The 26837-nt window shown below is 45.0% G+C and overlaps 1 protein-coding gene across 2 annotated transcripts in view; it reads left to right on the top strand.

The window, feature by feature from the left end:
- Positions 1 to 26389, top strand: part of TRAF3IP2 (TRAF3 interacting protein 2) — a 26798-nt gene extending 409 nt beyond the window's left edge. Inside the window, exons 2-10 of one of the 2 annotated variants that reach the window (XM_042812809.1) lie at positions 7511 to 7597; positions 7821 to 8540; positions 11576 to 11765; positions 14376 to 14551; positions 15786 to 15874; positions 17591 to 17659; positions 20478 to 20594; positions 21776 to 21850; positions 25786 to 26389. In XM_042812809.1, coding sequence (XP_042668743.1) covers positions 7582 to 7597; positions 7821 to 8540; positions 11576 to 11765; positions 14376 to 14551; positions 15786 to 15874; positions 17591 to 17659; positions 20478 to 20594; positions 21776 to 21850; positions 25786 to 25932 — 1599 coding nt within the window. In that variant the 5' untranslated portion in view covers positions 7511 to 7581 and the 3' untranslated portion in view covers positions 25933 to 26389. The remainder of the gene's footprint in view (positions 1 to 7510; positions 7598 to 7820; positions 8541 to 11575; positions 11766 to 14375; positions 14552 to 15785; positions 15875 to 17590; positions 17660 to 20477; positions 20595 to 21775; positions 21851 to 25785) is intronic. The other variant, XM_042812889.1, reaches the window with a different exon arrangement.
- Positions 26390 to 26837: the final 448 nt, after the last annotated feature.

The following is a 26837-nucleotide window of genomic DNA, read 5'->3' as shown; positions in this document are numbered from 1 at the left end:
TCAAATGTCTCTCTCCCTCCCTTTTTCCCCCTTCTCTCTCGTTCTAACGATAGGCTGACTTTCACAGATGGTCACAACATGTTTCAGCCATTTCACTGCAGTCTGTTTTTTTGTTGTTTGTTTTTTTTGTTTTCTGATCAGGAGAGTTTTGGGGTAAGCGCTGGAAAGGGACACGCCTGGTGTTGAAATGCTGTCCTGCCTATTTGCATAGCTGCCTGGCAGTGCCTGTCGCCAGGTCCCATCCCGCTCCCTCCCTACATGGCTGTGTGAGCCCAGCGCAGCTTATGCCCTCTGGCACAGAGCTGGGGGTGGCCATGGGGACCTGGGCCTCGGTGCCAGGGCAGCTCCCAGCAGTGCCAGACAGGCCCTCAGACCCACTGAGAGCAGGAAAAAAGCAGGTTTCTGGGCCCAGCTTGCTCAGCCCTCCACGGTGTTGGTATGGAAACGGTGGGAGCGAGCCGGTGTGGCATTGCTTTTTAATTACGGTACAATCAGCTGTGTAAAAATGACTCTAATTTCAAACAGTAGCCGTTTGTTTCAGGATGTGGGTTTTGTGGGGCTGAGTAGTGAGAACCATAGGTTTGGGCTTACTGATCCTCAGCCACCACCGAGAGACCAGAACTGCCCTGTCCTGCACACCCCACGCAGGCTCGAGGCCCAGCCTGGATGCTGCTGTCGACTGCACGTGTGTGTCCATCTCTGCAGCCCCACTGCCTTGAGACAGAAGGCCTGTTGTTCTGTGGGTAGATCCCAGGTGTGCCCCCACAGCCCCCTGCATGCCCAACCGCTTACTGTTGGGCACAGCTGTGACCTCGTTGCTGGGCAGATCCCTGGGAAATGGCCTGAGGCTGTGTCAGGTCGAGGAGATGAAGCAGTTTAGCACTGCAGTGGGCAGAGTGAAGGTGAGTGTTGGGTCAGGACCCATGCCCACAGGGACACCTGATCCCTCACTGAGGACAGTTTTTAAATGCTTGTTTCTCTTTAGCAAACCACTTCAGGAATGTCCTCTTCCATTTCAGACAGGCTCTGAGTTTCCCTTTGCTGCCCTTGGCCGCAGGCTGTGTACGCTGTGAGGGCCATGTGTAGCAGGGTCAGCTGTTGGGCAGCTTCTGCTGCCTGTGCTGTTGCCTGTGCTGCCCTCACACTCTGAGGTCCTGCTGAGCACCAGCTATGTTTTGAAGCATATAGTACTTAAAAAAAAAAAAAAAAAAAAAAAAAAAAAAAAAAGTGTTTTGTTTTGTTTTGTTTTGTTTTTCACTAATCTTTTTAAGGAAGGAAACAAATGTGTGCAATTATGTGTGTCAGTCAGTGCCCCTCACCACCAGCAGTGGCTTTTGAAGTTTGGCAGAGGGTGCATGTCTGTGAGATGTACACATTTCTGCACGTTTCACAGAGCAAATGAGCGAGCGTGTGAAAGGCTGTTATCACAGCAGCTGAGGGAGACGTGTCAGGTCCCTGAGTGTTCTCCACGCACCCGGCAGCCCACGCTGCAGAGGGCAGAGTGGTTGGGGCAAGCACGTCAGCCTTCAAGATGCTGGAGATGTTCCCTTGTTAGGAACTAGATGCTCCCCAAAAAGTGCAAAGCTATAGGAAAATAGGCTTTCGTGGCCCCCAAGGAGGTTGGCTCCTCTCGGGTGGTCCTCCCATGCAACTCCACTCAGCTGTCCCCAGTTTTTGCCTAATGGTTTTGTGCTTTGCAGATGTAGTGGGGCTGTGGGATATCCCAGTTTGGGGGTTATTTGGTGCCTGTGGAAAATTAATGAGCATCAGAAATAGGTGGAAAATAATCTCTGGGAAGCAAATGCATTTTTAAAATGCCTGTGAGTAGACGTCTAAGATCATTGCAGCCATTTTCATATTTCATAAGTACTGGAAAACTAGCAGGGAATTCTGCCTATAGTTGAGGTTCCTGCTTGCATGCTTTTTAAGAGTGTTGCACTTTTAGTTTGTTAATTCTTGTTGTCTAGGGTTCCTTTTATTCACATTTCAGAGTGTATACCCAGAGAGGTGTAGAGATGCTAGAGCTGCAAAACAGAATATTATATTTGCCAGGCAGGGAGGTGTGGAAGCATATTGTCTTGTTTTCCTGGTATAAGCAGCCTTTTATGCCATGGCTACAACCATAGTCAGAATGGAACAGAAATGTTGTTTCCAGATCACTTTTCTTCTCTCAGAAGTTGTGAAAATAAACCTTACCTGCCCTAGGGAGTTTAAAATGTGGGCTAAGAATGTGACATGTTGCTTTGGTCTTAACTGTGGAAGGTACCCTCAGGGAGAGGGTAAGCATCCATGATGACAACAGCTCAAATTCTTTGTGGTGAAGTGCAGCTACTAAGCTTGGTTTCCCTTGGCTATGTTTGTTTAGGTTGTTAGACTCAAAACAGCTCCCACATTTGCACTTGGAATGACTTGGGTGGGAAGGAACCTCAAAGCCCACGCAGTCCCACCCCCTGCTGTGGGCAGGGCTGCCCCCCCAAGTTCAGCTGCCCAGGGCCCATCCTACCTGGCCTTGAGCACCTCCAGGAATGGGGCATCCACAGCTTATCTGGGCAGCCTGTGCTGGTGCCTCACTGCCCTCTGAGTGAAGAAGTCCCTCCTAATGTAAACATAACGCTTGCTCTTCCTAAAAGGATTTGTCTCTGTTTTTCTGAGGAAAGTTGAGTCTGATATCTCTGTAGAGAAAGCTGTGCTTAACATGATCTGCTTACGCACTTAGACTTATGTGACCCCATCTCGGCATTGGTTGCAATCTCGATGATGCGTGTATCCTCATGACAGCTTGCAAGTTCTGCATCCAATTACTCCCATCTTACAGATGGATATTTGCAGCACCAGAGAGCTTGAATGATTCAGACAAAGTACATAGGAATTGTTTGGAAGTGAAAAAGTTCCCATCAACCCCCAGTCCTTGTGATCACAACTTTGCCTTAATCTAAATCCATGTTATTTCAGAAATAGTATGGTTGGTGAATAAAAGAACCTTCCCTTGCTTGCTGTGCACCAAGAAAGGTGAGGTTCCTTTCTCATCCAAATGTTTTCTTTTTCACTGGTGTATGCAAATAGATCTTTGATCAAAAGATTAGAGATGACTTTCCTCCTCTCTGAAAGTGGCAGGAGTGCAGATACACTGTGTTGCAGATTTCCTCTTCTGTTTATTCACTGTCAGAACTTTTCTAATTAGAAGCAGATTGATGGTTAATGTATGCATTGGGATGGTGCATCCTGACGAGTCTGGGGAATAAATGGGATGCCTGATGGATTTCGCAACCAGACAGAAGTGAACATCAGAGATGGGCCCAGACCCAGCACTCTTCGTCTCTTTGGGCAGCCCCTTGCTTCTTTCAGATGTCTCTTAGAGGAGTTTGGCCCTTGCTTCCAACTTGGGTTGTTCTTAGGTCTGTCCACACTGAAGAGTCTGTTCCCCTCCCATTTATGCAGCTGTCCAGAGGTGGCAGTCACCAGCCTCATGCATGTCCAGGCATTTGGTGGAATGTCACCAGCAGCTCCCTCTCTGAGAAATGGAAGAACGCAGGGTCTGGGAAACCTCACAGGAGAACTAGGACAGCATTTCTGCCCACAAACCGGGGTCACTGTCTGGTGGGTCGCTGAGCACCCACCCAGGAAGTTTTTTGCTTATTTGATGCACGCTGAAGAACTGCATGCATGAGGAGAGGAAGGAAGAGAAAGAAAATGGATATTTAAGGAGTTCCCTTAGCATTTCTGAGAGCAGCCCAGGCTTGGCCACTATATCCCTTTAGGAAGGGCCTCTTCTTTTTATTACAAACAGGAATATAAGCAAAAGCTCCAGCTGGTTATCAGTAATCTCCTGCATAGTCATCGGTGCAGGGGGTATATTAAATTCTTGAAGCTTCCTGGCAATATCATGATCTGACTTGAAGCTGCAGTGTTGTTGGAAATGAGGTTGCACATGATCTACATTCTTCAGTGCTCTTGGTGCCAGAAAAGGGATCAGGCTACAGGTTTCTTAGGATATTTTAGTATGTTTACCCTAATTCTTCAACACTAGGGACTTAAGCAAGTTATTTTTCTGTCCATTGCTTGACTGTACTTGCAAGATAAGCCCTACAAAAAAGTCAGAGGAGACCTAATGAAATTGCAGTGCATGAGGCTACATAAAATACTGGGATAATGGGCTCAGTGTTGGGTCTTTTTCCAGAAGCCAAAGATCTTCAGCAGTGCAAAACCAATGTCCTGAAGCACTGTTGTTAGAGGAGGAATGTTTCTACTCTATCAATTCCAGCAGTGAGGGGATTTCTCCTGGGAATTCCCATCCAAATACTACTACCAGCATTGCTCAAAGCATACAGCATGTCCCAGGGTAAACTTGCCCTAGGGGCTGTCTCTACAGACAGAACTCTGCTATTCTGACATCCTTCCTTGCCAAGCAGAGCTATTGAGAGAGGAGGAGATTTGTGAAGTCACTGCTCCTCCTTTGCACTGATCTGTCTCTTCTAACACCAAAGGCCCCTCAGTGCCTTCTGCCTCAAGCCCACAGGAGTAGGACTGCAGAGGTGTCAAAGCTCAGCCTTTGCTGCTCGGCTGCACTGTGGCAGGAGCTAAGCAAAACAATATTTAAAAAGCTAAAAGCTTTTCCAGGGAAATATATAGCAGGTGGAATAAAGTCTCGTTTCTGTCTGACCAAATTATTTTTGCTCAGGTATTTGGGGTAGTTTTCATAATGTTCAGTGCATGTTACATAGGAAGGAGATAAGGCAGTCATTTAAGTATTGCATTGATTTAAGTGATAAAGAGGTATGTGTCCTTTTAGAGGGCCAAACTAATAGGAAAAACATCTTGAACTGTTCTGAAGTGAGCCATTTGAAGTGCTTGGTAGCTCAGTAATTGTGGAATATCTTAGTATCTTAGGTCTTAATCTCCCTCTTCTGAAAGGAATAGTCAATACACCCTATGAAAACTTGAAAATAATTTTGCATTTTTCCTGCCCCTGTTGTGCCTTGCATTAGGTTCTCATAGTCTGCGCATAATCCATTTTGCAGATACCCATTGATAATGGGTAGGAAGGTTGGAAGGTTGTATCCTCCAGAAGAATTCAGTAACTCTTAAATCCTGTCGCCTGCTGAAGTCAAGAAAGAGACCCCTGTTTACTTCCCCATGCTTTGGACTGAGTTCTTGGTTTCTCTGTAGAAAATCCGTTCTTCTTTTCATGGAACTAAACCAACAGCTGTTAGGTAGAGTGGACGTGGATTCATTGGGTTTTCTAGCATTTCGATCTAGCTGTTTCAGACAACATTGAAGAAATGCCATTGTGTATCAGACCTTGCAGATTTGTTCTTGAAGTGCCATGTTTGGGTGTTTGCGAAGAATTCTACCTGCTGGTAAAGTGCTCAGACAACACGTGCTGCTGAAGGGGAGCAGCCATGCCCAGGTGCCTGCAGCTGAGCTTGCCCTTTCTGAAGAGGAACCAGCTCATTGGAGCTGCTCAATGAGGGATTAAGAGTATGCAGTATGATTTGTGCCAGCTGAGCACAAGACCCTGCCTTCTGTAAGAGCAGCAGCATGAGAGCTAATGGCTGCTCAGAGGGCTAGTCTACATGGGAAAATTTGCCAACAGCATTATGCTGCTATAATTATCTCAGGAAAACTCTCCCTGTGGATGTTCTTACAGCGTAGGTTGTGTATCTGGAATCTGTGGTAGATCTGCATAGGTGGGTTTTATGTTACACAGAGGAAGAGTATTTACATTGCAGCCCAGCAGCAGCAAAGCACAATTTTTATCCTACTTTCCAGTAAATGTTACACTGAGAGTTTGCTATACCAGAGGTACTTTGAGGGGGGAACGCACATCACTTGATCTGATCAGCACAAACAAAAAGCCTTGCTCTTGCCCTGTGGGACTGGGCACGTTCTTTGCTTTTGTAGGATATAGCTGTAGGAGTCAGGATAAAGGCTGGGACGCTGCCTTATACTTCTCTGTGACCCTGTTCAACTGTTTTTAATGCTGTGACTGTCTGAATATGTTCTTCATTTGAACTTTCTGTTCAAGCTACTGTGTGACTGAAGCTGAATCCTTGAATCACTAAGATCTCCTCAAACGTGCTATGATTTTGACTTGCCTTACCAGGCTTTTGAGTCAGATTCTCTTGTCAAACACTGTCATTTCCATTGCTTGGACCGTTCTTCAGTAATGCTCCTTCTTGGGATTTTGGCTTTTTCCATGTGGTAGAAGGAAAACAGCTGGAGTAATGAGTCCCAGACTTGTTTCTCTGTACCCCATGTCAGGGAATAGCATCTGGTGGGAGCAAGTTAATCTCACCCCAATACCAAAGGATGAAGATGGCTGCAGAAATCAGCATGTTGATATCAAAAGTGCTGATCTATTTCTGTGCCAAAGTCTGGGAATTAAGGGCTTGAGTATGGGAAGCAGAACAGCTGCATCAGCACATTTCTATGCTGTGCTTTGGCCTTGGTTGCCTCTAGCTCAGGGTGAAGGACCAGGGGTGTTTTCCACTTCCTGCTTGTGTTCAGTGACTATCTGCTTGAGCTTCTTTCCTCTGTGATACCCTGTGGCACACAGATATGGAAACTGATAGTGAATGAATGTTGTACCATAAGCTTTTGCTGGTTCACCTGTGAACTTCAAGAGTGTCACAAAGCCCTTTCTGAGCATTCCAGCAGGCTGGGTAGGACAGAGAACACTGAAGAGAACTGAAACCATGCTTGCATTTTCCAAAGGTTTTTTTAAGTCCAGCAGTGTTCTGTTTCAACATAAATGGGATGCTGTGTGTAAGCCTGCAGTAAGGCTTGTACTTCTCGTTCCAGTGGGTGAGTACAACAAGAGCACATCACTCACCTGTCATTGCTGCTGTCATTCTAAGAGAAGGTGGAGTAGAGGCATCTGTCATTAGGGACTGTTTGGCTGGGCCAAACTTACTGGCAGTATCCCCAAAGGGAAGGGAGGATTTTGATGTCTGGAGCCCAAAGTAATTCTGAAGAATGGGAAAAAAATAATCCCAACAGTAACCAAAGTCTCTAAATTGTCTTATAATTCTCAATAATTTGAAATAATAACCATGTTATAATAGAATGGATTAACTGGTTTGATAAAATAAATAGCAACGCTTGGAAGCCAGCTGTAGGTTTGAAATTGCTCAGCTCAGCTAGGTGTGCAGTGAAGTTCAGATCCAAGGGATCGGTACAAAGCTATTATTAGAAGGTCTGAAGTAAAATATGGCACGTGATTGAATTCCTTGGAATATGCCTGAGCCAAATCTCCATACTCACACAGCCTTGTCTTTTTTCAGGTGCAGAAATTACCTACAGGAGACAGTTCATGTGCTTTTTTTTCCCCCATTGTCTCAGCAGGAGCAATAAGATTCAGAAATCCCATAAAAGTGTCTGTTTTACAAAATGTAATTTCCAGAAATCTAAGCAGTATTTCTTTTCCAGTCTCTGAGATAGAGTTATTTTGGGATTATTGCCTTTGTGAAGCTGTACCATGTTCACGAGAGTACTTTCTCTTGTTTTCCAGTTTGCTGGAAAATTCTGACCTTGCAGCACGGCAGTTGACCCCCATTTCTTGTGTGACTACAGAACTGGGAAATGGCCTCCGTGTCAGGTTAGTCCAAATTATAACACTGTGCTACCTGCACTCCAGCTAACCCTCTGCTTTACTCCTTTGCCAAAATTTCTACCCGTTCTTCTAAGAAAAACTTAATGTGAATGCAAAGAATGCATACTGTTCTTCAGTATTCCAACTGACAGTCGTTGAGCAGTGACTGATAATAGGCATTTGTCTTTCTGGAGGTCAATCTGTAGTGTTTCTTCTCTGTTTTTTTCAGGCACTTTTGTGAGCCGTAGCATACCAGTGGAAGTGGATGAATCCATGTTGTATTCCCCATTTCCTGAACCTGCCCTGGAAGAGGCTTCACAGCCTTCTGTAGAGAACGTGGAAGATGAGGAGTGCCAGAGACCACGTGCCAATCCAGCACATCTCTGCAGAGCACTGGCACATCACCAGCTGGCCATGGAGCCGGACAGCAGGCCGTGGTCGGAATATACCAATCCCGATGAATGTGGGCGTTTCTGTTCCCCCAGTGAATCAATACTGGAAGTAGTTCATTCCAAGATGCATCTTTTAACTATGGACAAATCAGGCATGCAGCCAGGACCACTGCTTTCAGCCGATACCAACTCCAGTAAGTCAGAGCAGAGCTTGAGTGATGCTCCTGAGGACTCGCTGGAGGAGAACAACAGAGGGAGTTCGTGGTCACAGCAGTCTTCAGGAAACAAACTCCCAGCAGAGCTGGCAACTGAGGACACGGGTTACAACTCCCAGTCCCAGGACATCATGGGTGTCAGGCACCTGGAGCTCCCCTTACCACTTGTGTCCATGGTGAACCCCCAGGACCTCCCAGGACCACTGATCTCCAGAGAGTTTTTTGGACCTGAGCCTCAGCAGCACCCCAGGTGCCAGCACTTGCCCCATCCCAACCCCTCTGCACAAGCCTATGGCTTCTGTGGGCACCACTATCTGGCAGAGCAGCACCTGCATGGCCCACGTAAGTAGCACCGCTCACCCTGAAGGAGGTTTTCTGGAGGTGCTGCAGCCATCATTCACTGAGCTGGCATATTCCTACTGTATTTCCTTTGCAGCATGCAATTATTAACATGTGTAAAAAATGATTTGCAGTCCATTTCATATTTCCAGGTTTTAGGGTTATTCAGCCAGACTGTCTGATGCAAAATCTCTGAGCCAGATAGAAAATTAAAGAGCTCGCAGTACTCATCAAATAGAGGCTAATGATTTTGCCTAGAAACTAGCCGTTGTCAGTCATGCTGAGCACACACAGCCTTCTGCCTGCTGTTATTTCATATTCTAGTCATTTTCTTCCTCCTTGCATCAGTCATTCTGCAACCTCCTTTATTGACTTAATTCCTGTTGTTTCCCTGGATCTCCTTGCTCCAGCTTGGATCCCCGAGGTTGAGATTTCCTGCCAGAACCAGGATGGGTAGTTACCCTTGATCTCTTTAAACAGTATCTACCAGCTCTATGACCAAACTAATGCATGTGTTTTATTTCTGTATGAAAAGAGCATGACATTCATCAACCTCATTTTTTCTGCTGTCAGCTGAAATGAAAACCCATTACTTAAAATGGACCCCGCTCAGCTGCTGGTGATCGTATCACTGAGCACTGATGTGACTCAGTCAATATGGGTGTTTTGGCTCTTGGAGGCTACGGCGCAGTTTGTAGCCTGCTATTAATTAGTATTCCTTTTCGGTCTCCGAGATTTTTATCTGTTATGAAGTGAGCTTTGAACATCCAACAGCAATATCATTGTTTTCATACAATTTATATTACATTAGGCTTGGGAGACCTCAACCAGTTTGGGGCTCGCTTTGTAATAAAAAGCTGTAGGCCTGTGGCTGATAACCCTTCTTTCTTAACCTTCTGTTGACTCCACAGCATTTATATTACATCTTTTTAAAGAGTTTTCTCATTCCAGTAATGCACTGTAATTAGGTACACGAGACTTGGAGTATCAGAGCTGCAGTTTTCACCTCTGGTCTCGGCACTTTGCAGTGGGGAAGGGGCTACAGATGGACTTTTATCAGCAACTACAGCTGAACATTTGCAGAAGAGCCTCTGTTTTTCTGCCTGTACCTTCTAACTTCAGTTTAGCTTTGAGCAGAAGAGGAGCTGGTTGCACAATACCTCTCACTGTTTACCTCCTCCACATGTGGGCATCGTGAGAAGAAGGAGATTTACTGAATGAGGTCATTTGTTTCAAAGCAGGAGCTCTGAAGGGCTTTCTTTAGAAAAATCACTGGTGTTTCAACCATATCCAGAGGGCAAAAAGAATAAAATAAACTCAGATGGCTGGAGCAGATTTGGTCAGGACCAAGAAGCTGGCAACTGCACGCCTGTTTCTCACTTGCCTGGTACGGCATAAATCACCTCCTGACAGCTCCTTGTGTTGCAGATAATTGCTGGGCAGGGGCAGCCCACAACAAAGCCGCGCAGTTTGTGTGTTGCAACACGCCTCTCCCAGGCTGCGTCGATAGCATGGATTGTGCCTGTAGGCTCTGAACTGGTTCTGGACACCTGCTATTGGGGATACAGCAGCAAAACTACCTCTGAAGGCAAAGAAATCCTCGCAGCAATGCTGTGTAGCCAGGGACCATTTGTTCAGTTATTCGTATATGAAAGCTGTGTGTGCCTGACCGTGCTGTGCCTCTGAACAGCAGTGCTGGCAGCCAGTACAGCACTACAGTGTCAAACATGTCCAGAGGGCACTGGTGAAACTTGCACCAACCTAAAAACCTGTAAACCACACTGAAACTCCACGAGCCCTGCCAGCTTTCCTGGAACTGCTCAGGAGGAATCTTTGAGCAGATCCTACTTACTTTCATTTTTCGTTCTTCCAGCCTCTTTTGCCCTGTCCTGTTAGAATGTAAAGAAAGGGACAGGAAAATCTCCTAAAAGAATCCAACAAATAAGATGTTGCCGACTCACAGTTTCATCAGAAATCTCTTTGTAATTGGGGGGTTGGTTAGTTGGTTTTAAAGTGCTGGCTTCTGGAGCTGTGTGGTTTCATTAAAGCTTTGTTTTCTTTTTTCCTCTTCATTTTTAAAAAAAATTAGTCCTCATGGCTGCTAGGAAAAGAAAAGCATGACACCAAAATAGCTAAAGGGATTAAAAAAAAAACAATCTAAAGGAGAAAAAAAATAGCGTTTGAGCATTGCAGCTTTCAGAGCCAACTCATAACACCATAATCATGCAGTGCTAATAAGCCCTGCCAGGCTGGACTTTGATCTGTGCACAGCAGCTTGAAAGTGTGCAGAGCTGCTGCCTAATGAAAACTGCAAGCAGAAAGACTGAAAAAAGTAGTTTTCCCCATTTGGGAAACAAACAGCTTACATTGCTTTCTCTTTCAATTTATGCCAACGGTTCCACTGGATGCTAGTTATTAAAAGCATTACGTGTACATGGCCAGCAACAGTGAGATTTTTCAGAATTACTTGAGCAAAATTGTTACTTTGGGTTTCCCTGCAGCCTCCTAGATGGCAACCGGACCAACAGCAGGACCTTAAAAGGTCAGCGAGGCAGAACATTCATACCAAGTGGAATAACAAACGCAGAGATTATTTTTTCTCTTTTCATTTACAATAATCACAGTCTGTTTAGCCTTACTGTTACAAACTGATTTGTTCCAGGATTTTGCATCTGCTTCCATGAGAGTGTTCGGATGATTCATTTTCTCCAGTCATTGCCAGAGAGAAATTAAAAAAAAAAAAAACAAACCACCAAAACCACTGAGCCATTTTACGTGCAGGGATGAAGCAGCCCTCAATGTTTAACTGTCGGTTGTCCCAATAGCACAACCCGCAGCCGGGACCTGGACTGTGTCAGGTGGGGTAACTTCAGACTGTAAGTGACCTCTTTCAGTCTGAGATTCCTACAAATGCCTCCAACCTGCTCCATTTCCCTAGAAATGAAGGAGGATGTGCCTGGAAAGGACTAAACACAAACTGAAGCAAAAATGTGTTGGCTGAAATGATAGTTGCTGCCTTTATTTTCTCACCTTCCCAGATGGCAGAGCTGCTTACCAGCATTTTGCCCACACATCGCAACCGCTCCCTCCTGTTCCTGGACCCTGCATGAGAGTTATCCGCCCAGCCCAGCAAGTCATCCCCAATTACTCCAACCTTCGTGCTCCCAAGGGCACCGCCGAGCGACCTCTCCAGAGGCTGTGCTCCTCCCCTGGTCCTCCTCGATTCCCGTGAGTATGCCTTGGGGGCTGTGCGCATTCAGAGCTCCTCTAATCTGATTCTGTGGGCTTTGTACTGTAATTCTGAAGCCTTGTAACTTTAGCGTGCCAGGGCTGAGGGGTGCATGCGAGATGCTGGATAGTTTCCTTTATTTGCTACTTCACACGCAGCAGGGGCCTGACCTTACCCTGCAGGACTTCAAAGGCAGTTACCTGATATGTTGTCACAGCGCACCCAGAAACACACACAGTAAGGGAAGATAAATGCTTGAAGGTTAAGAGATGAGGGGCTGAAAATACTTCAATTGAAACTTTAGAGCTCTCCTGCTTGAAAGCAAAGGTCAGTTTGGAGGCTCACTGCAGACTTCAGCTCTTTGGTGTGCCAGCCTGGGAGCCTCAGTCACTGGCTGTCAGCAGTTTCCTTCTTATCGCTTCTGTAGTGTAGAGAAAAATGGAGAAAATCTTGTCTGACACTGGTATCTCTCCATTGCATTTTGCAGCATTTTCCACGATTTCTCATGTAGTAATAAAACACATCATATCTAGCACTTCTCAGCTGGGACTTTTTGACTATTTTTCAAATATTAATTTCCCATGCTTCTAGTCTCCCTCCCATTTTAAGTGCACCTTTAACAAGCATTACCTGTGAAGGGTTTTCTCCAAATTCAGCTGCTGAAGTAAAACTGATATTGGCACATCTGAAAGCAGACCATTTTTATGTAAATGCCAAAGTACTTTAAAGGTGTTAAACTTGCAGGCGTCCATGTTTGAAAATCATAGAACAATAAAATCATTAAGGTTAAAAAAGACTTCTAAAGTCATCTAGTCCAACCACCACATGTACCTTTTTCTTGAACACCTCCAGGGACGGTGACTCCACCACCTCCCTGCCAGCCTGTGCCACTACCTCACCACTCTTTCTGAGAAGAAATTTTTCCTAATATCCAACCTGAACCTCCCCTGGTGCAACCTAAGGCCATTACCTCTTATCCTTTCACTGTTACCTGGGGTAGAGGTAGAGGTAGAAAACCTCTACCTCGCCACAACCTTCTTTCAGACAGTTGTAAAGAGCAAATGTCCACATACATGGTTTTCTCTTCATAGAAAAGTGAGAGAACGGGAAAAACTAAACAAGACAGACAGCTGAAATACTGCACTGCTCTGGCCTGTGAAAAGCAGGGGGCTGCAGCAACAGTAGAGATAATTGCTATAAAGTGTTTGAATGAAAACATAGCAACTTTGAGGTACAGCAGATATCCTTTGCATTAGTGAAATTTATAATCAGACTCTTAGTTTTTGGCATATTTGTTAGGTAAGGAGAAGTTTGGGGAGGATCTGGAAATCAGCCACAGGGTAGTTTTTGTGGCTTATGATGAGGTACGTGTTGCTTTTCTTGGTGCTTCTGCAAAAAGAAATCCAGAATACCTGGGGCCTATCCTGTGGCTGTGCTGCTGGTGTTTGCATGCTGGTTCCAGGAACAGCAGTTATGTGATGGTAATATTTGCCTATAGAGCATTTTGTAACAGAAAACATCTGTACCAAAATGAGTAAACCAGATCTTAATGTGACAACAGAAAACATGCTGTGACCAGACTGTCATCATTCATTTAAGGAAGGCAAGGAAATAAAAGAGAGTGGGCTTGATTGACTAAATATCACTGCTCTGTGGGGAAAAGCCCTCAGAGAAACCTAACACTCATCCAACAGATGCAGTCCAGCAGATTCAAACTACACCTCATGTAAAAATAGGCGTGAATTCTCCTTTCTGTTGACTTGACCTGTGAACCCAAAGCGTAGTGATACAAGAACTGCTAAGCTTCCTAAAATCGTTTTCTTTCTGTGTATTTGTTCAAGTAGAGCAGATATTAGGCAAGATTGCTATGGTTCCAGAACACAAATTCCCAACATGAGAAACCTTTGTTGGGCCTGCTGTTGCTGGTCAAGAAGTTGAACTTTTTCCCTTTAGCAAAACTTTTGAGTTTTGTCCAAAACTGGAACAGCTCCTTGCTGTACCACAGCTGGAACTGGAGTGCCCTGTGTGTCTATTTTCCTGCTCCTTGTGCCATACCTCCTGTGCAGCACAGGACATTCAGATAGCAGCTGTGCCGTAAGCAGCTGAGTTGCCCTTTAGACAATGGGAAGAGCGTTTCCACGTGCCGTTCTGCTCCAGTATGTGTGTAACATGTGTAGCACTATTTCTAGCTCAGAAATATTCTTTGCTTCTGTTAGTTGCATGCTGAGCAGTACTAAACTATGAGGTAAATTTATTCCTGTGAATAGTGTTGCTTCTGCATGTCACGGAGCTATCTAGATCAATGCCCATGTCAGGCGGGCAGTAGGCCCGTGGGCCCCCTAGTCCCAAAAATGGAAAGGGAAAAAGGGAAGGGTAGGGAGATGGGAGCTGGGCTCAAAAGAAAAACAGAGGCAGTGAACTGTGTCTCATGGTAGACTGTCACCAAGGTATTGAGGGCTCATGTAAAAAAAATGCTATAATAACTAAGTAGAAGTGCCAAGCATGTTTTCAAGAACATTACTGAGCTAATACACAAAGTTCTTAGTGTGTTAAAAAAAAAAAATACCTGAAAAGAAGTAATTTATATCCTTGCTTGCTTTTCTTTGCAGAAACCAGTTGTACAACCAGCTACCTAACGGCCAGCTGCCCCAAAAGGCATGTGGCCCAGATGAAGCATGTTGTTGTCCTTCTGACAATTTTCCGTCTCCAGCTGCTGTCCCAAGACCTCTCAGTAACCCTGCAGCCAAGGGAACTCTGAGAACCAGCAATTTGCCGGAAGAGTTGCGTAAGTGGTTAGCAAATTTGTGCTGTGTGAGATCTTACAGAGCAGCCTGACAACTTGAGGTGGGAAAACTCAGGGGGTTGAGGTGGGGGTAACAACATTAAGGCACAAAGAGAGCGAGAAAAGAAAATACTGGATGTCATCGCATCCGTAGGGTGTGAGTGTTTATGTCTGGTGGAATGGAATTATTCCCTTGAATCCTGAAAACTTAATTGTCATTAATTGCTTGTTATTTTGTTTACAAAAAATAAATACTGTTTAGATTATTCTCATGACTTCTTGCTAAACAGAATGTCCCTTTGAGGCAGGAGGCACTGAAACTTACAGTAAAAGATTAATAACAAACAAAGCCCCAGGGATGAAGTGTTTCTGCCTGTCCCAAACCAGACAAAAATGCCAAGTCTTGACCTCAGTTTCTCCCTGACCTGGTTAGAGGAGAGGGCTTTGGGTCAGGAGCGCACAGCAGTGTCTGCACAAGCTCCTGCTGAGGTGCCGTCTCTGCTTCCAGCCCTCCAAACCCTTCTGCTCTCCAACTCTTGTAGGAAAGCCAGGTCTCAGAAGAGCTGGCTTCCTTAATGCTGTGCTGGATGACCAGTGGGATATACCATAACTAACATCCCCTCATAGCCCTGCAGAGACCTCTGTTTTTCCTTTATTCAATTTCTTTTTTTCCTCAATAAACTATGCAAAAAAGCCCCTTTCAAAGACCCACACTGCATCTTTCTGGCCTGAAGGAGTGAGTTGTGACAAGTTTCCAGTCATGTGTAAGTTGCAGTTTATCAGTCAGAGTCCCCAGGTAAAGGCATTACTCAACAAAATGGCATCATTAGCTGGCTGGTGTACCTCGACCAGGGAGTACATGGCTCTTGAATTAGTAAGAAGACTCCTTCACTGTTGGCAAAGGTAGTTGAAGACATTGCTGTCCTCGGCTTTCTGGCCTGTCCTACACAGGAGCTGATGCTGCTGTGAGGAGAGGCTGGGCAACATGTGGGGGGCTCCTCCAGCTCTCAGCTGTAGGTCGCAGCTGGATAGCACGAGCTGTGAGATAGAGCTCAACTTCACGAACGTGAAAGAGCTGGGGAAAAAAACACTTGGTTTGTGCATTTGTTTTGTAAATAATCTGCAGACACATATGTAGGCAGAACCCACAGCACAGTGGGAAAGAAAGGCTGTGAAAGTCTCACTCTTTCCATGGTGTATTTTAATGCGCTGCATGTTCATATGGATTCTCTCTTAGGCAAGGTCTTTATAACCTATTCCGTGGACACAGCGGTGGAGGTCATGAAATTTGTGAACTTCCTGCTTGTAAATGGATTTCAAACTGCTGTAAGTATACCCTCCAGAGAAAATGACAGTCGACCAGGGAAGAAAAGAGGCATTTTTTAAAAAAGCAGAGGGCACACATGTTCCATTTAAATGCTTTTCTGTTTATCATTGTATTTTGCAGATTAAGGAGGCCGCAAATGGAAGGAGCTGGCCATAAGTTGTAACAGTGATTTGCCATTTCATTTGTTCGTGTTTTAACTGAATTCTATACTTTGAAATGTCTTTTAATAATGACCCTGGAAAATTCCATTTAGTGACACCAGATGGGCAATAACAGGAGGTCTTTTTGTGAGCTATTTCATTAACATTGTCTCATATTTGATCTGAAATACCAATATTAAAAAAGGTCAGTTTTCACGTTCATCCCATCCTAGTGTCTTTTCTGAGATGCTATTACATCATTGGTTCTTCAGATGTGAATACCTTTCCTCTGAAAACAGGTCTTAAATTGGTGTATTTCACACGGCTTAATGAAACAGTCCATCTCGTGGTTTCTTTGCTTTGTTAGACTTCTAAAAGGGATTCAAAAATCACTGCCTGAAAAGATCTGTGTCCTACTGTCTGATCCCATAAACGGTCCAGATTTTCATTTAACCTCTCATGAGTTTGCTTCTTCATAACTACCCCCTCAAAGGAGAGATCCCGTAGAGGCTCTCATATTCGGCATTCATCAAAATGTTGATTCATATTTTCCTATTTCAAGCACATATGCTATCTGACCCCTCAACCTTCACTCTGGCTTCAATTCAGGAAAGCGTTTAAGCAAGTGGCTATCATTAAACTGAATGAAACTCAGTGGGGGTTTTGCCCATGCTTATTTATTTTTGTGAATCAAAGAATTTTTCCGGAGACTGAAATTGTATTTCTCTCCAGCAGTTTTGTACTACAGCCAATTCATAAGAAAGCTCTGGGCATCGTGGAGGTATGGGGCAGAAGGCTCATTAATAGCACCCCTATTGGACAGGCAGTTCTTGGTGCATGCTACAGAAAAATAAATACAGCAAAATGGCCCCAAAGCCAGGAAACAAATATGTCGGGAAGAAAAACCCACCCTTGAAGTGGAACATAATTCTTCTGTCACAAGCTTGGAGAAGTTAATAATCACTCCATTGGTCACAGTCATTGACTTCCAGTTTCTGGGCTGAGTGTTCAGGGAAGAGAGCAGTGATGGTCATATTCAGTGCTAGGAAGTCCTCCATCTCTCTGCTCAGCCTAAAGCCTGGATTCCTGCTTCAGTGTCAGTGACCTGGCTGACTTCCCTCCACACATTCTGAAAATGTAATGCAGTATGAAGTTAAAACTTGACAGTATATATCCTTGCAGCCAAAAAATAGTGGAGCTTTGCAACTATGCAGATAAGAGAAGGTGGGAAGCTGTCCACTTTCGTGAGATATTTACAGAGAGGAAAAAAAAAATCTAGTTCATACATTTTCAATATCTAATGTATACCAACCGAGGTTATTGCTTGTTCCAGTATGCAAAAGTGTTGAGAATAGGGGGGCTTGCGCAGTTGTGGACTGCACAGAAAAGGGGAGATGTTGTACATGCATGTGTGCATGTGTGCATTTGTATGCATGTGATGTTTCTTTCCTAAGGAAAGTAGGCATGGCTTTTGGAAACTAGGGGAAGAAACAGGCACCTGGGAACTTTTTCAGTGCCACCAAATGGGGAGGAAAAGCAAAAGAATGCTCACCACAGACTTTCATTCTCTTGCAGATCGATATATTTGAGGACACAGTACGAGGTATTGACATCATAAAGTGGATGGAACGCTACCTAGGTGATGTATGTAACAGCAATTCAACCTTGTTGACAGCTGAGATGACCCGAGGAAAATGGTTGAATTATTGTAATAGTAGCAGGAGCTGAATTAAAATGCAAAATCCCACTCTGCCCTTCCCTGCTCTTACTGAAATGATGGAGGCCTGTGATTGAGGGCATAAGCAGATCTCACTCACTTCTGCTTCTCATGGTCCCAAAGCTTTGTCTTTAAGAAATTAAGTGCTAATCCTGGCATTCCTATCAAATTCCAGTGCTGGCTGTTATACTGAAGCTGCTATTGGATAAATTGTTCCTCTGTCTCATATTTAAATAGTGTTTCACCCATGCATGGTTAAAATCGTTTCTGTATTTCATCCCAGGCTGCACAGTATGGCTAATGTTCATGCCGCTTCTCACCTGTAGCTTCTGTTATCTAAAACGTGGGAGGGTTCTTCTGAATCAACCATCTTATATGTAAACTGGACATTGGTATTCTGTTAGTCAAATGATAGTTTTGCTCTCATCATTTCGTGTCAATGTAAGCAATAAAATTTACATTGTTGCCAGCACAGTCCCTCACAGCAGCTTTGGAAGTTCAGAGGTGCAGCAAGTGCACATCTCTCCTTTAGGATCAAGCCAGGTAGGCCCACTACACCAGCACAGCTGAATCACACAGAATCACAGAATGGCCAGGGTTGGAAGGGACCTCAAGGATAACGAATCTCCAACCCCCCTGCCACATGCAGGGCCACCAACCTCCCCATTTAATGCTAGACCAGGCTGCCCAGGGCCCCATCCAACCTGGCCTTGAACACCTCAAGGCATCCACAACCTCTCTGGGCAGCCTGTTCCAGCACCTCACCACTCTCATAGTAAGGAACATCCTGACATCAACCTAAATCTTCTTTCCCTCAACTTAAAACCATTTCCCCTTGTCCTGCAGTTACCAACCCTTTCAAAGAGTTGATTCCCCTCCTGTTTGTAGGCTCCCTTTAGGTACTGAAAGGCTGCAATGAGGTCACCCTGCAGCCTTCTTTTCTCCAGGCTGAACAAGCGCAGCTCCCTCAGCCTGTCTTCATAGGAGAGGTGCTCCAGTCCCCTGATCATCTTTGTGTCTCTCCTCTGGACCCTCTCCAACAGTTCCCTGTCTTTCTTGTACTGGAGGCTCCAGACCTGGACACAGTACTCCAGAAACACAAGAAAGCTGGACACAAATCACTTGTTTTGTGACTTGATGTCACAATATATGCGGCTTCCTTTCGTTCATCCATTGCTGGGAAGCCACCAGGCCTTTAACTCACTCCAGGCAGTTCTCCCTGGCCTGGGAACAAGACGACAAAGTGCTAGGTTCTCCCCAGCCTGAGCAGAGACACTCAATCTTCCCAGCCCAGCGCTGTTTCTCTTTAGGAGTTCCAGCAGAACACCTTAGCTCAAATACATTACCATGCAGGCATGGTGCCTACTGCGTGCACAGCCAGCCTGGGGCCTCTGCTGTGGCAATGCAGCCATGCATTTTGGGATCATTGCCAGGACAGATTAGGCACGAACTCACCATGTATAATTGAGGTATTGAAACTAGACACCACAGTGAATTTGGTTTTGCCAAGAACATCGTTAACACTTAAAAAACAAACTGGCAGAATTCCCATGGGACTCCTGCACAGTCAGTAGGAGAAACTGGGATGCACAGAGAGCAATTCCCCCTGCCATGTATGGTTCCTCCTCCTCTGGCTGCCTCCCTCAACCCCCCCCCCCCCACACACCCCACCCCAGGGATGTCTGTTTTCCTGCTCTGACTGTAGAGGCAGTTTCCAGCTTCTAAACCTTCACACACACAAGCAAGGAAGGACTGTTAGGGCACAAGCAGGGGGTGTGTGCACCCGGGAATGTCTCCGCAAACCCTCAACATCTGTAAGTGCTTACATGCACGTCAGGCAGAAGCAAAAGTAATTCTGGAGTACGTTAAGTCAGTATGAGGGATAATGGCTCTTTACTGTTTTTGACCCTGTGGTGGGGCAAATTCCCTTGATATTGCACAGAAGGAAAGAGTTAATTAGGTGCCAGGCTGACTGGGAGCTGCATACTTGGAAACCTTACAAAGCCTGATGTGGCTGGGATAAAAGACAGGCCCTAGGTAAACAAAAGTAGGAGGCTTTCATCTGCTGAACCTCTTCACTGGCCCACCATTAGGGAAGAGAGAGATTTCCCAGATAGGAAGGACAGACCCTCAGTGGAAACTTGAGATCAGTGGGGGCCTGGGACTGAACAGGTCGCAGCACAGGCGAGGAGCACTGCTTTCGGCTCACAGCACGGAGGGATGGTGCTGCCAGGTACCCCTAAGCCTGTGCAGGCCACAGCCCAGCTCTGCACACCTCACCACTGAGGGACAGGCAAGAAGAGTTCCTGTTCCTGTTACTGAAGGCCCAGGTGCAGTTTCCACAGACAGCTGCCTTCAGTGTCTTTATTTACAGAAAGCCATGGTTAAAAAGATGCACTTTTACATGAGCTGTTGGAAAACATTAGAAGATAACTTTCCTGTGTATGTACATACGCACTCTGCGCTGATAAAAAGGAGCTTTTTATTACAGGATTCCAACTGGAAGCTGGAAGCTGCTAATATATCTCCTGCCATTTGGTTTTTCTATATTATGCGGTCTCAAGAAATAAAGAGGAGAACGAGTGTCTGAGTTCTCCTGCATTTCCTGCCAGAATGAATGAGATCCTCTCACGTTCGCCAAGAACATAAAGATCACTTAAAACACAAAACTGGCAGATTTCCGATCTGCCTCCACCAAACACACTGCATTTCCCAATTTCATAAAAGTGCTTTTCTCCCTAACAGAAGACGGTGATGATAATCATAGCAATCAGTCCAAAATACAAACAGGATGTGGAAGGGGCTGAGTCCCAGCTGGACAGGGATGAACACGGCTTACATACTAAATACATCCACAGGATGGTAAGCAAGGACATGCATTTGCTGCTTTACAAAGACTCCCTCTCTTCTTCTGAAAAGACAAATCTGTCTCCAAATGGCAGGTTCTTTGCTTTGTTTTCACTAATCCCCATAGTTAAACACCCCCCTTTGGAATTCATTAATCCTCCCTCTCATCAGCTCCGTATGCTCATTAACATCTGCTAAGAGGTTCAAGAAAGAAAAATCCTATTAAACACGCACATCTCATTCTTCCATATTCCTTTTTGTTCCATGTTCTTTTCTTCTTTCACCTTCTCGAACCCGCACTGCCCTGCCATACAGCCCTGGGCACAACCTTATCTAATGCTGCCTGGCCTTCCCCCCTGTGAACCTGTCCCTATCACTTCATATCACTCCAGCCATCCTGTAACTGGGGTCTTCTCTGGGGCAGCACTAACGCTGGCTGAAACGTGGGATTGCGAGGCAAAGGAAGGTCAGAGCTGCAAAGGGAAGGCCCTGGTGACACAGGGTGGTAGGGGACAGCTGCAGGACATGGGACCTATCATCTCAGCAATCTGCATTGGGATAGAGCTCAGAATTGAGCCAAGCAATTCATCCTTTCTCCTTGGGTCTGCAGTTTCCCTCCTTTCTTACTCCAGGCCCATCTCCCAGTTTAATCCTGCAGTTCAGCATCTCAGAAACTGGCACCAACAGATGAATTCGCAGCAGAATTGTGCTCTTCTCACTGCTCCTGGGAGTCTGTGCCTCATTTTGCCAGTGTCCTGGGGATATGGGAACAGGCCAAGCCCCAGCTCAGACAGGGAACTGGGACACAGGGGACAGGCTGGGGCCTAGCTTGAACACAGACAGTGAACAGCGAAGCTGAAGGCTTTAATAATAAAGCTAAGCTTTATTGGTTCTAGAGGGATTTCATGGGACTGAAACTGCAGCTAAAACCACAATTATTTCATACCACAGAAGTAAATGCTCAAATGTTGACAGATCTTTCCTGTATTCTTTCCTTTCCTGTATCCTGTAGTAAAGAAGAATCAGATTAAGTGGCCAAAAAAAACCTGATACCAGAATCCACCAGCATTAGATCAGATCACGTAAGAGCAGTTTAAGTAAGCAATGAATGTTTTTGTGCATAGGATTCAGCTGCATGCAAAGACAGTGCAACACAACCTTCATCACAGTAAATCTGGCAATTTGTTCTGTTGTAGATGCAGATTGAGTTCATACAACAAGGGAGCATGAACTTCAGATTCATCCCTGTGCTTTTCCCAAATGCCAAAAAGGTAACATACATACATATATATATATATTTTCTTTTTTTCAGATCATTAGACACATGTTATTTTGATCTCAGTGCACCAGAAGAAACCCTAAAAACAAACAAAAAAAACCCCTTCTTTTCTTGATTCGTAATATCCCACTGGTAATATTCCAGCTGTATTTTACATGAGAAGTTTACAGTTTTATGTACACATGAATAAAAGCATTTCATTTGCAATATAAATCAGTACATAAAATGTATTTCTGATGATGAATGTGTAACTAAAACTCAAATTGTCTCGAGCATTGAAAGAATTTCAATGGAGAGAGACCATCTATCCAGCAAGCATGCTTTTTGTATTAACCCTTTTATAATTTTATCCAGATGTAATGCTGATGAGTGGGATGGGGGGAGATTTATGGCTGATGTGAAGTGAGGATCTGGAAAAGGGTGGGTTGAGAATATAAAAATAAAGAGGATCATAAATATTAAAGTGCTAGGCCATTGCTTGAACTTTGATGGGCCCATCAAAGGCAAACAATATGGTTTTTTAGGACTTGAAATTTTGTTGGCCTTCTTACTGATACATTTGAGAGGAAGAAGTTCATAAAGCAGTAGGTTCCCTTATCCTTCTTCCTCATGCTGAGAGAACCTGCTGGATTTTTACAGGGCCAGAAAAGCTAAATGGCTTCAGTTATCGTTGAGAAATGGCATTCTTCCTCGGACTTGTAATGGATATTCTTGCTCACTTTTCATCACTAAATACTGTGTGCATTGTTAGGTAGCTGTCACATTACCCCTAGGTACAGCTGCATTTTGGAGGAGGGAATTCAGATTCTCTTTAATCATTTGGGTGCCCAGAGTTGTATCCTAACATTTCTGCAATATTATCATTGAGTGAGCGTAGGGCTGTGAAATCCCACAGCACTTGTGGATTTCAGTGTAATATAAGCTCAGAAGTTTGAAAACATGTCCAAGAGTTTGTGAGATTCTTTGTAATGAGCGTTACCCCTGGTATTTTATGTCATTCCACTTCCTTCACAAACATTGCTGGTCTGTTACTTGCATTAACTGTGCAAAGCTCAGCAATGGGACAGGTGGGAACTGAGCAGACCAAAGGCAGTGGCTGGTTTGGTATTTTCAGTCAGCCTGGGGGCAAAGGGCAGGCCTGCTCCTGGCCTCAGGAGCTCCTGGAGTGCCTGCTGTGTGAGCAGACCCTGCAGCCTGCAGCAACTTGGCACAGTAACATTGGAGCCACAGAGACAATTGGCACACGGGGTGCTAGAGCCTTCTTTGGGCCTCAAGGCAGACACAAGAACAATAAACTTTGTTAGTTTTGGTTGAACTTTATGTGTCAAAAAACTATTTAGCATATAGCAGCAGCTCTCAGATAGTGAACAAGGAATTTCCAAGGCTGGTTGATTCAGCTGCTGCTATCAACGTAGCAGTTCCCAGGCAGCCTTCTTGCCTATCACTCCACAGCTTTTCCACATCACCCTTCAGCTTTTCCAGGGCTGCCTGTCTCAGCTGAATTATGTAGAGCAGCATTTTCTGTTGCTGTTCAGGCTTGGTCTCCTTGCTCATGCTCATCTTTGGTGAACCTCTGCCTCCCATCTCACTGGTTAGTGGAAACATGACTGAGAACAGCAAGGTGGTGGGCACAGCAGCCCCGCGGGCTTGGACACACTGCAGTAACACAGGCATCCAGAGGTTAGGTATCAAATGTTTGTAAAACCTGCACCATTCCAGGGGTGAAAAATGCCACATATATATATAGAATCAGATGATTCATTTTGTCTTTTCTGCCCTCCCTTTTTCTCTTTGTGTTCAAGTACCATTGTAGCTGGCAGTGGGAAAGAGCAGAGAAGCAGTTTGGGAGGTTTCATTTGGGGACGTGGATACTAGCTGAGTTAATCTCATCTGAAGTACATCATAAAGCACTGATGGTATGTGAAGGCTAGCCGACCTCCAACGGGAAAGGATCTGTGTGAGCCAAAGAATGTTCATCAGGAAATTGAATAATGAGGGGAAAAAACGTGACACACAGTTAAGGTGGAACTGGCATTTCCAGCTTCCCGTCACACACTGATAGAGGAAACCTGGTCTTGCATCAAGCCAACCAACACAAATGTCCCTTCCTGGTTTTCTCAGCACTGCCTGTTGCACTCAGCTGCAAGTGCCCAGGATGACTGCTGCTGGCAGAGCTGTGAGCAGAGCTGTGAGCAGAGCTGCTCTGAGGCATGGCTCAAAGCAGGCTCCACAACACAGCCCTGAATTGGACGACCCTACCCTTGGCACTGACACGCTCTATCCTGTTCCTGTTACACTGATCCATAAAGTTATCAAACACTCTTTCTGCAGTGTTCAGAATTTCCTCTCTGCTAACAGATACAGATCTGAATTTAAAGCAAGGCAATAACCCTTTTCCCATTACTCTCTGATCTGGTACAACAGCTGCTGTCACATGCTGAGGGAAGAGCCACAGCTTGACAGAGTCCCTTTCTAATTTTCTACACTCTTTCTGGACCCAAATAACACACCTCCCCTGCACACCTCCTACATGTTAAAATTACTGCCTGGGTTGATGAGTGCCAGTGCTTATTGTACCAACTCCACTATGGAAGACACTCAATGCAATTGGCTGCAGGACCAGCTCTGGCAGACAGCCTGCAGCCCGTCTCTGGGCATAGAGTGCCTCTGTTGTTATGTCCCCACTTGCCAGCTTCTTACTTACCATCCATTTCTCACACTAATTTCCATCTTTCCAAGCTTAATTAGTGATTTCCCATGTGGACTTACATCACATGCTTTGCTGAAGTCCAGATGGACTGGGTCATTTCCTTCCTCCAAAAAATGTAGTTTCTCATCAAAGGCAGGTAGAGGTCTCATTCGGTAAACCTGTGCTGTATTTTATCACAGCTTGGGAACATGCTGCCCTGCTAAATAGTGGGTCCCGAGAGCAAGTGCTAGATGCCTTCACTGCTGGTTGCTTACCTTGGAATCACAGAATGATAGAATCCTTACAATTGGTAGGGACCTTTAAAGGTCATCTGGTCCAACTCTCCTGCAGTAAACCAACCTTACCTTCTTGCTTGCTCTGGCTTCCTGCTGGTGCCTCCAGCAAGGGCTCTCCTGAAATAAATGTTTATCACCACAGTGGGCATGAGTTGGTTTTGGTAAAGGGTCGGCGCGTGACCCTCTTTTAATTAGGGATAAGAATACAGCCCTCCTCACCTCCACACCCACATGTATGTATGGAAACCTCCCAGGCTATAAAGACACAAGAACGTGGAGGCTGAGCTTGCCACTCTCCCTCAGCTCACCACCACCATGTGGGGCCATGGTGATCCCAGCTCCATGATGCTAACAGGCACTGGCCAGCCCATGTGACATGCTGGGAGTGGGGAGGTTGGCCCTGCTCATGTGGAGATGTGTTAGCCTCCCCTCACACTCAGCACTGGACTCAGGAAGTGGCCAGAGGACACGCAGCTTGGCAAAGCAGCACAAGGGGACAGCACTCAAGAAAGCCACTGGGATGAGAGGAGCTTTCCTGTGGATTCTTAGGGTTGAACAGAATGTGGATCCTCGGCAGCTAAGGGAGAAACATGGGCTGCAGCCTGGTAGGGGCATCTAAATGTGCCCTTCTCTCCTCAGTGTTTATTTTCAGAAGCCCTTTGAAGCCTGTCATTGAGATCAGAATCCCTTTGAAATATGGTGAAATCAGCCAACGTGATGGCAGTAAGGAAAGAGAGACAGGCAAGCTGTGAGATCGTACGGAGTTCATTTATTTAGGAACCCAAATACAATTCTGAAGCCAAATTAAAATTTCTTGTTGTTACAGAAAGTGTCTAGAACAGACAGAATGAAATCTTGCTTGGCAGAGTGTAATGGAATCTGCAAAATTCTGGTACAGATTCAGGAGGGCTTATGGGATTTCACTTTTTTCTTGTTTTTCAGGAGCACGTGCCTACCTGGTTGCAGAACACTCACATTTATACCTGGCCAAAGAACAAGAAGAACATCCTCCTGCGGCTACTGAGAGAGGAGGAATATGTTGCTCCTCCAATAGGACCTTTACCAACGCTCCAGGTTGTGCCATTATGAACATTGTCTCTTAAAGTGCACGAGAAGCAGTTGTTAAAGGGTTGCTTTTGGCAGGGAGCCAGCACTCTTCCAGATGGCTCTTTCTGATGACAGAAGACACTGCTTCTGCTTAAGGAATTGGTTATCTTGGGTAGCTCAGGCTCAGCTTGTTCTCCACCACGTTAAACATCTATTTCTGAAACTGATGGGGCAGAACTCTTCTCTCCTAGGTTTTTAAAAAAGCTGCAAATGGAACGAATGCCCAACTTTATCTTAACATCTGTTTTTAACATATCCCTTTACTAGTCGATACAGCAAACAAATACTAGAAATAATGTTGCAATAATGTAAAATAAAAATTACATCCTCCTTTTTGCTCAGGTACTCTTTATAGATGTCCCTGTCTTGTACAGCATTATCGGACAGTTAATTTGTAAATGCACTATTAAATATATTTGCCTTTTGTAAGGCTATTTTATATGTTGCATCAAGTTTTTACTATTGCTGGGAACGACAAGGAATGGTAACTGTTTGAGTAATGCAAGTTTTACTTAGACTGTCTTGCACAGAGACACAGTCTTCAATTAGAGGACTCTTGGATCTGAAGCCTCTGGAGTTCCATTTCCTCACAGCACAGTCCCTAACACCTTCAGCATGTTGCAGCAACAGTCCACAAAAGGACAGCTAAATGTATTACTGCGTGTGCAGTCAGTACCATGGAATGCTGAAGTACTTTTATAGTGGGCCTTTAGCTTCATTACTGCTCTTCATCCCTTATTTGAAACAGATCATGTCAAAGAACAATTGCCATTTGGAAACCAGCGGTTGTTAAGAGAAATAACATTGACTCCTACAACTTGTATGCAGTACGGAACAATAAAATAATCAAAGATGTTGGAGAGCTGTGGGGTGCTGGCAACCGAGAA

Source organism: Centrocercus urophasianus, unplaced genomic scaffold, assembly GCF_019232065.1.
Source record: "Centrocercus urophasianus isolate 14NV4802_14NV808 unplaced genomic scaffold, USGS_Curo_1.0 seq_10, whole genome shotgun sequence".
Classification (NCBI taxonomy): Eukaryota; Metazoa; Chordata; class Aves; order Galliformes; family Phasianidae; genus Centrocercus; species Centrocercus urophasianus.
This window is presented reverse-complemented; position numbering and strand designations above follow the sequence as displayed.